At 39.2% G+C, this 13,919-nt stretch overlaps 2 protein-coding genes across 11 annotated transcripts in view; one reads left to right on the forward strand and one right to left on the reverse strand.

Annotated features, from left to right (window-relative positions):
* SPRTN (SprT-like N-terminal domain) overlaps positions 1 to 11,944 on the forward strand; it is a 44,703-nt gene extending 32,759 nt beyond the window's left edge. For 2 of the 5 annotated variants that reach the window (XR_014076822.1, XR_014076823.1), the window contains 2 exons: positions 10,009 to 10,585; positions 11,401 to 11,944. Coding sequence is in view for 3 of the 5 variants with exons in the window: in XM_081570350.1 (XP_081426476.1) it covers positions 11,401 to 11,555 (155 nt within the window). In the remaining 2 variants the exon portion in view is untranslated. Of the gene's footprint in view, positions 1 to 10,008; positions 10,922 to 11,400 lie in introns of those variants that run through there. The other 3 variants (XM_081570350.1, XM_081570358.1, XM_081570354.1) reach the window with 3 other exon arrangements.
* The window catches only part of EGLN1 (egl-9 family hypoxia inducible factor 1), a 64,195-nt gene that overhangs the window by 10,939 nt on the left and 39,337 nt on the right, over positions 1 to 13,919 (reverse strand). For all 6 annotated transcript variants that reach the window (XR_014076824.1, XR_014076825.1, XR_014076826.1 and 3 more), the window contains one exon: positions 1,347 to 1,466. Coding sequence is in view for 3 of the 6 variants with exons in the window: in XM_081570362.1 (XP_081426488.1) it covers positions 1,347 to 1,466 (120 nt within the window). In the remaining 3 variants the exon portion in view is untranslated. The remainder of the gene's footprint in view (positions 1 to 1,346; positions 1,467 to 13,919) is intronic.

Genomic DNA, 13,919 nt, shown 5'->3' on the forward strand with positions numbered 1-13,919 from the left:
GCTTCAGCAATTCTATATAAATTTTAGGATTACATGTTCTAGTTCTGTGAAAAATGTCATGGGTAATTTGATAGGGATTGCATTAAATCTGTAGATTGCTTTAGGTAGTATGGCCATTTTAACTATATTAATTCTTCCAATCCAAGAGCATGGGATATCTTCCCTTTTCTTTGCATTATCACTGATTTCCTTTATTTTATAAGTTTTATAAGCCTCAGCATATAGGTTAGGTATATTTCTAGATATATATTTTTTTTATGTGATCTTAACCAGGATTTTTTCTACCTTCTCTTTTCAATATTTCATTGTTGGCATAAAGAAATGCAACAGACTTCTGTAAATCAATCTTTTACCCTGCTACCTTGCTGAATTCATTTATCAGTTCTAATAGTTTTTGTGTGAAGTCTTTAAGGTTTTCTATAAGAGTATCAAGGACAGAGGATATTCTTTAAATCAATATGGTACAGAAAGATTACTGGATCACTAAGTTTTAGGATATGCTTTTAGAACAGGACTAAGTTTTTGCACATTTAAGACCTGGTGATTTTCATTTGTGTGTATGTCTGTGTGGCGAAGGAAGGTGTTTTAAAGGTTATTTGATTTTTAAAAATTACCATGGCTACACAAGTGTGTTCGCTCTGTGAAAATCCACTGGGCTATATATTATGTTCACTTTTCTATTTTGCTTCAATATATGTAAATAAAAAAGATTTTAAAGAAATCAACCAAAATTATACAGTCTCCAGTGCAATCACACATGACACACTTCTAAAGTTTAAATCTTTTAAACTTAAGTGAAACTAAGGCTGATATTCAGGGAATATATTTTTGAAACAACAGAGATTAGCTGTATTGTACCATAGAATCTGTCAGTATTGATAAACTTCATAATCAGAGAAAGAAGTCCTGCCTCCAACAGTCCAACAACTCAATTCCAAATAACATCTCTGCAACAATGCAAAAAATAAAATGTAGGAGTTAAATAGCAAATAATTCTTAATAATCATTTCTATATAATCTCCCTCAAAAGTCATGATAGAGCAAAAACTTCTCATAAGTGTTTTGGGTATTATTTTAATAAAAGATACTTTTTATAAAAGTTAAATTTTGGATGAATACTTCAATAGCCAAAATAAGGGAATCTACTTTTGAGCTATATTAGTATCTGTTTCATTTTAATAAAGATCCACCCCTAATATGTTAGAGTAAAGCATATCTAAGGAGAAATGTTTAACCGTTCCACATTTTAAAGTCAGTCTCACCTATGAGGAGTATGAATCTTAATACTACTTGTGAGAAAAAAACACCTGTAAGATAAAAAATAAATGCTCAATTAGGTGGCATACCTTGGCATCCCAGTCTTTATTAAGATAATATATACATGTCACACATCTTCCATCTCCATTTGGATTATCGACATGACGTACGTAACCTGTTCCATTGCCAGGATAACAAGCAACCATGGCCTGTAACAATAATAATAATAATAAATTTAAAAGTCTAACTATGAGTAAAAAGGGAAAACAGCTTATAACAAAGATTTCTGATTTTTGGCTATTCTAACTTACATTTAAATTCTTTCTCTAGTAAAAGATCATGTTTGTAGATAAGAAGTAAAGACCTTCTACACTGATGTGTATAAAAAATACAGGGTAGGCTGGTGAACAATGCAAGTTCTGGAGAACTCTGTCTCACAGTGATGGGAAGAGCTGACATGGAAGGATGAGAGACTGCAGAAAGGCCTCTCTTTTGTGATCTTTATTTATGCTGATAATCAAGATCAAGTGGGCTTTGTCCTGCTCCATGGAAGATGGCCATTCTCCCTGAGCTCACCACAGAACACCTGTGTTACCATCCGACAGTCACAAACTGCCTCCAACACTGTCTCTGAGTGGAACCAATTTGGAAAGGCACAATTTAGAAGATCAATGCTGAACATTAACTCATTTAATATCAATGAGACTAAATAACAAATTAGCATGCAACAAGCCCCTCTATTAAGGAAACTGAGGCCCAGGAAGGTTAATGTTTTTAATGACACATGACAGGAGACCAAGTATGAATGTGGGCAATCTGGCTTCAGAATCCAAGTCACTGACACTATATACTATGTTACCCATGTAACACACCGCTATACTCGTGTGTGTGTTAGGGGGCAAGGGGTGGACAGTGAAAAAAGAAGACTGCTAGTTGGCTATTGCAGTTTGTTTCCAGAAGAAAAACAAAAATCAGGTTGATTAAGGTAGCAAGGTAGGATGTATTCTGAAGGCAGAAAACCAACAGGGTTTGCTCATGGACTGGAAGTGGAGAAAAAGGAGAGTGAAGGATGATTCCGCTGTTTTCAGCCTATATAACTGAATGAATGGAGTATTTACTAAAAAAAAAAAACAAAAAAAAACAAAACAAAACAGAAATACTAGGTGAAAGAGTTAACACCATGCACAGGGTACAAAAGGAGCTTCCCAGCAGTGGTCCTGATAAGCCAGATATTCCAGAGTAGAACAAAATTGAAGAAACTATAATTATGCTTCAGAATGAGAAGTTTGTGTTAGTCACTTCTACACCGTTTTCCTTTAGGGTTCCGTGGCAGTACCTAGGGGTGACTGATAGGGAGTTCAGTGAAGTGTTGTTGTTCAGTCGCTAAGTCATGTCCGACTCTTTGCAACCCCACAGACCCATGAAATGACAAGAGGCCAAACAAACAGGTCTTGTCCCAACCTTCAACTGGAGTAGCATTTATCTGTTTCCATTGAATTCCAAGCGATACTTTTGGAAAAAATAAAAGATGCAATAAAAGTTTTAAACAACTGTATTAATTAAATTTTATAATCCCTGAAGTAGCTCAGTTACCTCCACCTAAATGTATTATCTGAGGGGCCATTATCACTGCAGCCTTGTCTAGTGTTCCCTAGAGCCCTTTAGCTCTGCTCTGGTGACAGGGACACCACGGAGTGAAGAGAAAGGAAGGAAGGGGAAGGGAGTCAGTGCTATACAGGGCCTGCCTGTTGTCTGCTGACTCAACCTGTCTCTAATAGCCATAGCAAAGGCAGCAGGACATTATTACAACTGTAAAAAGGATAAAATGAGAAACCCTACCATAACCCAGCAAACTGGAAGGCCTATTGATAATTAGAGCTAAATGCAGGTGGCTATAAAATGAGTAATGCATAAATGAGAAAGAAGCAAGAGGATCCTACTCCCAGAAGACAGACAAGCCCTTCTGGGCCTACAACTAGAGACTCTAAGAGGAGAAGGGAAAACCAAGCATAGCCAGAAAAAGCGGATCACCTTGGAAAACCTGAGACCTGAAGAAGTCAAACTCCTAGAGGTTCCGAGGAAAGATAAATATTGCAGGAAACATGCAAAGATTTGGGAGGGTCATGAATTCATTCAAATATCCGCATGGCCTAAACATGACACAGTGAAACTGCACTGAGCAATTCATGCATGTCCTGAAACTCCTCCCCACTTGGATTCTAGAAAACATAAAAAGACATTTCTATAAAATCTCATGAAATCTAGAAGCTGTTATGTTTAAAATAAGTGTTCACATTTAAACAAAGTTATCCTTAGCTACAGGTTGGACTATCAAAATTTAAAGTTCCTTAAATGTTACACAGTGCTTACAGGTTTTAAATAACATTTATGCTTTATGTCTTAATTGGTAATTTTGTTTTCTAGGTATATTATATATATATATTTGTGTAAAAAAGACTATTGCTATTCTTGATTTTTTTTAATATATAGGTTCTTGTTCACAATACTTTTAATACATTCAATTTATTTTCTCTTAATCTCTTGGTAAAACAATAACAACTCATTCCACACCTGATTTTACCTGCTTGAGACCATTATTAGTCTAGAAGTCATTAGCAGTATTAAAAAGTATTATGAAATACCTACCATATCACACTACAAAAAGGGTCAGTATGGTATGTCTGAAAGGGCTTTGCTGGAAAGAAAGAAAACACCAGGCACTTGCAAATCAACTGATAAACTGAGGAGTGCAGATAATAAACAGAAAAGGAATTCGGAAGAAAGGAATTATTCACCTGGGATAAAATAAAAGGACAAGGCTCTGAGCTACACATGACCTTGGCTCACCTTTAAAGGACAGGTGTGATTTGGAAAAGTAAAGGGATAAAAAAACAAACAGTTTGGGCATGGCAAACACAGGAAACAGAGGAGTGACAGTGGGATATTTTTATAATGGTCTGCTTTGTCACTTAATAACCAATTAAGTAGGTAAAGTTAATTTGGCAGAAATAAGATGAAATCTTGAAAATTCAGCAGAGGAAGAAGGACATGAAAGGTAAACAACAGTGAGCCACTGTGGTCCTTGTGTAGGGATGGCTACAATGAAAGCTTTGAAGAAGGCAGCTTCCCTATTCTAGGATTTATGTGGAAGATTATGGAGAAGATTATGTGGAGATAAAGGATATTGCTATGATCTGAATGTTTGCATCCCTGCATAGATTCATCTGCTGAAACTCTTAAGCCCCGCAGATTTAGGAGATGGAACCTTTGAATGGCGCTGAGGTCAGAAGCGGGGAGCCCTCATGAATGGGTAAGTGCTCTTAAAAAGGGCTCTGAGGGTAACCCTGACCCGTCCTCCTTGTGAGGACACAGCCAGAAGTGACTATGAACCAGGAAAGGGGCTTCACCAGACAGTGGCAGGCATGGTCACCTTGATCTTGAGCCTGCCAGCCTCTAGAACTGTAAGCAATACATTTCTGTGTTTATAAGCTACTCAGTCTGTGGTATTTTGCTATAGTAGCCCAAATGGATTAAGACATACTTATAAAGGATAAAATTGTTTCAAGAAATTTACACTGTATGTAGTGGTCCTAAGGATAAGCAAAGTCACTGAAGTCTATCAAGTAAAACTGAACTACCTCTAGAGATTTGATGAGGACTGGAGTGATACTCCCTGGGTATTCTTCTATCCTTTCTGAGGAGTAGCAGACATGACCTCACACTCCCATGAGGGCTGGGTTGGAAGACAGTGGAAAAGACTCGACATTTGCCTGAAAAATAAACAATGCAATTGCCTACTCTATCATTCTGAGGTACATTCCTAATCTGACATGCCTTTGAGACACCAATTTTAAACATTTCAGTCTCTCGTTGGGAAAAGCCTATTTAAACATAAGCAAAACAATTAAATGCTATTTTTTCCCCTTTTGACATGAAAATATACATGACTGAAGATGTTCTTAGGATAGGAAAAATCATACATTTGGTTTTTACTCTAAGAATAAAAGGAAGGAAGAGGTTTGTGGTAACTCTCTGGAATCTGAAGACATTTATTTCTGGCATTGGAACGCTTGTATTCAATATGAAGTTGAACAAGGAAACTTAATTTTTTTTCCTTCTTGAACTGAATTATTTTAAAACACTGATTCAAAGCGAAGAAAAGTAAAATTTTATGGCTAACAAAGTACTATTTTTTTTACCCTAAACGTGGAGAAAAGCTTTACTATTTGAAAATTTATTCTATTAAAATATATTGTCCCAGGTCTACAGTCCTCTGCCCTTTGCAAATACTGACAGTTAACGTTTAATAAGCACTCACCATAAGCCAGGCAAGGATCATCTCGTTCACTCCTCATGACAAATTTGTGACATAGGTCCAATTAATCTCTTCATTTTGGAGATTAGAAAACTGAGCTATAATGGGAATGAAAAACTTGCCAAACGTCACAGAGATGCTAAGGAGTCTGGAGGGGAAAGCCACCTCCTTTACGTCGTCCTCAGTTCCTGTTTCCAGTAAGGCTGTGTTCAGTCTGACTGAAGAGTTCAGGTGAACCAGCAGCTGGCTCCTAAGTGACTCCCCACCTGCCACAATGACACACACACACACACACACACCACTATCACTCGGGTTTACGTAACTCCAGCTCAAATATGGGGAGACACATATCATCAAAAGAACTAGACTAAAAACAAGTTGGTATCTACTATAATCTTATTTCTTAAACTGCAGATTTCAATTATACTTGTTTAGGTAATCTCATTTCCTAAAAGATATAACTAAAAACTTTATAAAATTATGAATCTTGTTCACTGTATTAATTAGCCTGTTAAACAGGGGTGATGTGGAAGGACAATCCATAGGTATTTAAAAATTTAAATCCTTCGACTTATTTGCTAAACTTTAATGTTATAAATAACATGCAGTGTTAGTCACTCAGTTGTGTCCAACTCTTTGCAACTTTATAGATCGTAGCTGGCTAGGCTGCTCCATCCACGGAATTTTCCAGGCAAGAATACTGCAGTGGGTTGCCATTTCCTTCTCCAAGGGATCTTCCCCACCCAGGGATTGAACCTAGGTCTCCTGCATTGCAGGCAGATTCTCAAATTCTTTACCATCTGAGCCACCAGGGAAATCCCAATTTATGAGATTTTTCATATTTTTACTTGCTGTTTAATTCTTTTGTCAACTGCATACTCACATCCTTTATTCACTTTCCTAATGGGTTATTCATCACTTCTCTCTTGATTTTTGAGAGCTCTTTAACTATAAATCTTATTTCATATGATAAAACAATAATTTCAACATTTTTATTATGTTCCTATAGACTATTTTAGTACGAGCTAGTTATAATTTGCATACAAAGGCAGAATATAATCATATTAATTATAAATTAAAAGTTTTAAAAAGTCCAAGAGACTCCTCTGACCATACTCATAGGAATGAAAAATGCAGGGAAAAAAAGGAAAGATAATATAATAGTATTGCTACAAATTACTCCTTAAATGGCCCAAGAATGATGGGCTGTGTCAACACCAGACACACTATTTTCCTTCTTGGGCCCTCATTCTAGCCTGAGAGAAAACAACTCCAGTATACATTTAAAAATCAACCTGCTTAAGAGCAGTTTAAACAGGCAGTGTAATCATCTTTAATGATGTCTTACTGCACTCTTTTCCCTTTTAGCAAGGAATTGATAAAATTCTACTTTACACGTCAGGAACCGGTCTGTGGAGCAGTTTATATTTGGGCTGCCTGGCTCTGTTGTCAGGGGAGACCTGTGATTTGTTAGCCTCGGCTGCAAGCTCACCAGCTCTGCACAGCCCTTCCTCAGGTTCCCAGGCCAGGCTATGTGTTTATGCCACTCACCCACAGCACCTGAGGAGGAGGACAGAGCAACCTCTCCCCACAAGGAGGCAGGGGTCCAGGCAGGCCTCAGCTTGATCTCCAGGAGAGGCACTATTGCATTCCGGCCCCTGCAGGAAGGTGCACTGCTCAGACACGGTCTCTGACTATGGCAAAGTTGTTTTATTATTAATATAATTCCTGGCCAGAGCTTGCAATTTAGCATTCAAACAAAGAAAACAAACAAAACCTCCAACTGCTGAACATCACCAACAATAATTTCAGCACCTCTCAAGGCCCACGGAGCAAGCAGTGCACTAAGCCTGGGGATACAGAGGTGAAAAGTCCAACACCTGCCTCCTGAAATCCCAGAGTCTGGAAGCGAGGTGTGATTTAAACTACGTAAGTTATTTCAGCATAGACAGTGCTGACTTGCTTTAATGGACTGGAGGACTTGAATTAGAGGGTCCTATTATTCATCCTGGATCATTAGTGAACATTTGCAAAACCACTCCAGGACAGAATCACTGGTTAATGATGAAAGCTTCTAATCAAAAACCTCAGGTAAGCCCTCGATCCTTATCTCTTTTCAAATCCAGAAAGGTTGGTAATTAGCATAACAGGTATTAGAAATGACGACAGTATAGAAGAGTGGTGAATAAGCTATGTGGTTTGGTTAGATATCAAACAGGGACCACTGCTCTGAGCACATAAACAGGAGTTTAATGAACCCAGGAGCCTATATTCTTTGGGATGGTTCCCTAGAGCTTAAGATTCCTACAGGTTCTGTGATAAGTCCCCTACAAGGGGATTCTGTTGTCTGATCCTACCTATGTTAACATGAATACTAAAACCAGATTAGCACTTCTGCCTGGAATAAACCTTTCATAAAAGAGTTTCTAAAATGGAGAGTAGAGATTGCATCCAGTTTAGAAAGGCGTCTCTAAGACTACTTTTGTGGGTGTGGCCGAGTTCTGTCTGAGTTTTGTTTTCATAGTAACATGCCATCTAGAAGCTCGGTTTTGGGGAACTAGGTCAACAGCGCTCATTTATCTGAAGCTGCAAACTTGAGCAGTATCTCTCAAAGAGAACCTAATACCTAAACAACTGAACTGGCTCAGGTAGGTCATAACAGGGAGACAGTCATGCAAAGGCATCCGGGACAGTGTAATAAAGAAAACAGGGTCTTATACAAGGTACCCAGACAGCAAGGATGATTAATGCTCTAATGGGAATGGGGCATCAGAAAACATTTTATAGGGAAAGTGACAAATGAGAAGAATTTTGAAGGATAATAATAGAACTTTTCCAGAGTAGAGGGAGTTTCCAAGTAAAGGAAACAATATTTTCAAAAACCATGAACAAATATGGCACCCTGAGAGGACCGCAACCAGGTAAGCACCATTGGAAGATGAAGTCCCCATCAGGGCTGTGGGAGATGGGGAAGGACAGATGGGCAGGGGCCGGCAGAAAGGCTCCTGCCAGATGCTCAGGAGTTTTTTTTTTTACAAGTCAGTGAAGCCCAATGTGTTCAGTAAGAATCACCTGGTCTTCTTCTTAAACTATGATTCCAAACCCCGTACTTGAAATCCTGATTTAGTAAGTATGGGGTGAGGCCTGCGATCTCAGAATTTTAAACAAGCACTCTATAGGATTCTGATTAACAAAGGCCCAAATTTCCACTCAATCCTAAAGGGAATCAACCCTGCATATTCATTGGAAGGACTGGTGCTGAAGCTGAAGCTCCAATACTTTGGATACCTGATGCAAAGAACTGACTCATTGGAAAAGATCCTGATACTGGGAAAGATGGAGGGCAAAGAGGAGAAGGGGGCGAGAGAGAATGAGATGGTTGGATGGCATCACCAACTCAGTGGACATGAGTTTGAGCAAACTCAGGGAGATAGTGAAGAACAGGGAAGCCTGGTGTGCTGCAGTCCATGGGGTCATCAAGAGTTGGACACGACTGAATGACTAAACAATATAACAAATTTCAAATAACAGTAGCAAAATAATATTTCAACTCTCCAAACATCACTTAGGCTACTCATTGGGGATGGAGTGGATGACCTGGAATTAGAGGTTACTGACACAGAGACAAGAGATGCTAGCCCAGATGAAGGGCACAGGACTGAAGGACAGGGGAATTAAGGCAAAATGAAGAATGTGAAACAGTCAGGATTTGGTAGCAGTGACAGAAAAGGAAGAGTGTATTAAAAAACAACCGCGAAAATATCCACTATTTGTTCATTCATTCAACAAATCTTTTCTGAGCATTTACTGTATGTCAGATACTGTTCTAGATCTTGGGGTTACAATAATGAAGAGAGAAAAAAAGTGACTGCTTTCAGGGAACATATTCTGGTAGGAGGAGAAAGGACAAACAAAAGAATTAAGTCAACACAGAGCATAACAAATAGTATGTGAGGAGATAAGTATTTTGAAAGCACAGGCAGGAATGGGGAATACAACGCTGGGGTACTAATGGGGTGGGTCAAGCAGACCTGACATCTGAGCAGATGTGAAGGAGATGAGGAGTGAATGTTCCGGGCAGTGTGCCTGACCTGTGTGAGGAAAAGGAGGGTCAGTGTGCCTGGAGATGAGAGAGCAAAGCAGTGGACAGTGGAAGATGAGGTCAGAGAAGGGAAGAGCTGGGGCTTTAGACACCACTGAAAGGACTAAGTAAGAGAGAGGTCGCTGGAGGGCTTTGAGCAGTCTGGCTGCCACGTGGAGAGTGGCTGGAAAACTACTGCCCACTGCCTGGTTTTGTAAGTCAAGTTTTACTGGAACACTCATTTGTTTAGGTATTATTATCTATGGCTGTTTTCAGGCCATAAAAGTATTAAGTAGCTGTGATAGAGGGTTTGGTCCACAAAGACTAAAATTTTTTACCACCTGGCCTTTTGCAGAAAGTCTGTAACCCCTGATGTGGGAAACAGACCAAGGCTGACACAAGTGGAAGGCAGAGATGAGTGAGAAAGCTCTCCCTGCAATAAATCAGAAGAAGCATGCTGACTGCTTGGAGCACAGTCTTAACAAGTGACTGGATCCTCAATATCTTCTGAAGGAAGCACAAGCAGGATTTCAAGAAGGACTGGTACGGAGTGAGAGAGAGTATGACTCTCAAGTTTTTGGCTTGAGAAGCTGGAAAACTGCAACTACCCTAAATGGACAAAGACAACAGGTGGCACAGCCTTAGTGCAGGGGCTTTGTGAGGAGTCCAGTTTTGGACATGTTGAGACTTAAAGAGTTCACTTGCTCGGAGGCAGGAAGACAGTCTCTGAAGAACTTACAGTCCAGTGGAACAGAAAACTAATCATTTCAATCAACCAACCATTAGGGGAAGCTGGGATCAGGGAAAGCTTCTTGATAAATGGGTCTTGAAAGAAGAATACGAATTGACCAGGCAGAGAGGAGAGTGAGAATATTCCAGTAAAAGAAAAAGTCACAAACGAAGACAAGGAAGAGCATGGTGAATGTGCTCAGGTGTGTGCTTTGTATAAACTGCAACTGGGGGGAGGGGGACCCAAAGTGTGAGCAAGGGGTGTGATAGACAAGGCTGGACGCATCCAAAGCTGCTTCCTGGAAGGTCAGCATTCCTTGATAATTAACTGGGTTTTATCTCATGGGTAACAGGGAGCCACTGAGGAGTTTTGAGTGATGAAGTGACACAATCAGCTCAATGGGTTCTTCTTCACTTGAGTAGGTGACAGAGTAGCACCAAAGTACAACTGCAACATAGTGAGTTTGCTTCTCTTACCAGAGGTGGTAAATAGCTAGCCATTTCCTCTTTTGGGTTATTCAATAAAGGAAAAAAACAGGCTTTTTTGTTTGTTTTTTGTCATTACAAATCCTGTGTTTTTTTTTTAGTACAGTTAATTACCATGTTGCACCAATCTCTGCTGTATAGCAAAGTGACTCAGTTATATACATACATACATTCTTTTTTTCATATTCTTTTCCATTATGGTTTATCAAAATGTTTGGTTTTAATTTTTAATTTCTTGATGTAGAATCAATGCAACAGTAACAACAAAAATCTGATTTTTTAAAGAAAATTCCCAAAATGAATGAGCTCAAATGCAGTACTTAAACGTTTAAACTTAGCCTGAGCCTTAATGCTTAGAGAGATATTTAGTAGTCACTGAATGTTTTATTCATTTTAAAACTTAATAGAATCAGCATTCTGTTCATAAGAACATATAATGCATGGTTATAAAAACATATAACTCAAGACTTAAGAGATCAATAACTCCAATAACGAGCTGATTTTTTCAATAACAGCACAACTCTCTTTGTAGGCAGACAACCAAGCACTTCTGAAAAGCTTCGTGGTGTGACTGACCGAGACTCAGGCCAAAGCCTTTGTGAGAGGATAAGTGTTACTGGGAGAGAACACCCGTCTACAGGACCTGCATACAGTGCATCTCGTTTCAGTCCTGCCACAGCTCCATGAGTCATGCAGTGACTATCTACATTTTACAAGTAAACCTACCTGGGCCTTGTTTTAAGTTCTGCCTCTCCAAACCACTGCACAGGAGTGTAACCCATGTAAGAGCTAGATCTGGTCTTAGAAAATAATCATGGCCCAATTCAAATAATGTTAACCTCTATTCTACTTTCATCACCTTGAGTGAGTTATGTCCTTTAATGTTCTTTGCTTTTCACATCATTCTAAAGATAGCTGCTTAATTGTTTATGAACTACCATATCTAGACACCATTATAATACTTATTTTCTGGATTTTCCCAGATTCTGGATTCCTACAGGGTATGAATCAGGCTTTATTAATCTGTGCCAAATACAAGTGCTCAACTATCTGTTGAATAAATTAATGACTAAGGGGGAAGAGGGATTAATGTAAATAACTTAAATATATTTAAAATAGAAGTTGAGTTTTACCATCTATGCTAAAGGTTGACAGAAATATTGTTAGGTGATAAGAAATACATCTGAAGTTCAATAGCTTTCCACTTGCAAGGGATGACAAAAATTACACACACACACACACACACACTCTTCTGTATTTGATATGATGTCGAGATGTGAGCTATACAAACCTAAGAGGCTGCTTCTCTATAAATCCCACATCTAGGTCTCCATCTGCCTGGACGCAGATTCCGTTATGTCTTAGCCTCTAGCTAATCTATGTTTTTATCAATGATTTTTTTGGGGGGAGGGTGTACATATCACATTATTTTTTGGCCGCACCAGACGGCAAGCAGGATCTTAGTTCCCTGATCAAGGATCGAACTTGTACCCCCTGCAGTGGAAGTGCACATTCTTAACCAATGGACCATGAGGGAAGTCCCAGACATTATATATTTTAAAAGCCTTTGCAGAGGATAGTACTGCAATAATACAAACTTTTCTTCTCCCACACACATAACACGCAAAACCAAACCACAGTGACTAAAATTCCCTAATAGAACTTAAAACAAACAGCAGAAGCATGAGACTATAATTCTTAAATGTTACTTCCCATTTCTCCACAATCCTTCCTTAAGCTTAACTTCACTTACATTGATTTCTACTCAAATATAGCTGTTCAGCAACTTAATCACAAATTTTTATCATTACCAATGATCTTGAATCACAAAAATAGAAGAATCTATCCATATAACTTCTGAATAGGAAGAGTTTAGATAAATATATATAACAGGAAAACAACCATTTGCCTGTCGGTCACTGTGCCAAGAACTTTTATACTCATTCTTTCATTTAATTCTCACAATTCCTGGGAGGCAGAGTAAACTATAAAATGGGGATAAGACAGTTTCCAGAAAATAGCTTAAAAAACAAAAAAAACCTTCCCAAATCCAGGAGTTTAGGTTGACCATAAACTTAAACCAGTTACTGTGTTGCTAAAAAGCCACTGCAACGTTAAGTAACATTAAACAGTTCTTAGATTCTGTACTACTCAGGCCGTATCTGAGTAGTATAATGGATCTACTGTATCCATTTCTGGGGATACATCAGAGGAAGAATACTGACAAGCTGTAGTATTATCAAGGGGAAAAAAAAGGCCACAATGCTAAGGGCAACGTCTAGCAGATGGGAGAAGTGAGTAGGTTTAGCGTGGAGAAGACACATCCCCAGTGGACTGTAATCTCCACATCAGATAAAACAGCACCCCATCTTACACAGTGTTTTCCAGTTTGCAACATGGCTCTTTGCCGTCCCCAAAGGCCACACAAAATAAAGGAAGGACACAGAGACTGCCTGCACTCAGACCCCAACTCTACAGGCTGGGTCACGGGGAGTCACCAGACCGCCGTGTGCCTGACTTCTCTCGTCTGTGAAGTAAACAGAACAACGGTACACCTGACTTACGTGGCAAATCAGTCAGGACACAAACATTACTAAACACTGCCTGGGAAACAGAAAGCGTCAACAGCGTCGGCTAAGACCAACAGCTCCAGGCGCAGGAGAAGCCCCACACCTTCAGAGCCGCTGCCTCACTGGAGAACTCAGAATTATCCCTCTTACAAGGATGTGAGCCAAGCAAGACAACAGAGGAAAGAGTTCTGTAAATCTTAATCCCTTTCTACCTTCATCATAATCTCTACAAGGGCCTCCTATATACCAGGCACCATGAGAAGTATAATCTTTATTATCTCATTTAACCCTAACAGCTACTCACCTGAGGACGCAGAGCTAAGCGGCCAGCTAGACTGTGAACCCAGGTTTGCTGGGCTCCACAGCCCCGTTTTAAGGCTCCATATCCCCTCATTTATGCATCTTGGTAGCTAGCAACATGCCTAATAAAATGCCTCATATGTATAAGATAATCCAGGCACGAATACTGGAGTGGGTTGCC

Source organism: Giraffa tippelskirchi, chromosome 2 (assembly GCF_054371585.1).
Source record: "Giraffa tippelskirchi isolate mGirTip1 chromosome 2, T2T-mGirTip1v1.2.pri, whole genome shotgun sequence".
Taxonomy (NCBI): Eukaryota; Metazoa; Chordata; class Mammalia; order Artiodactyla; family Giraffidae; genus Giraffa; species Giraffa tippelskirchi.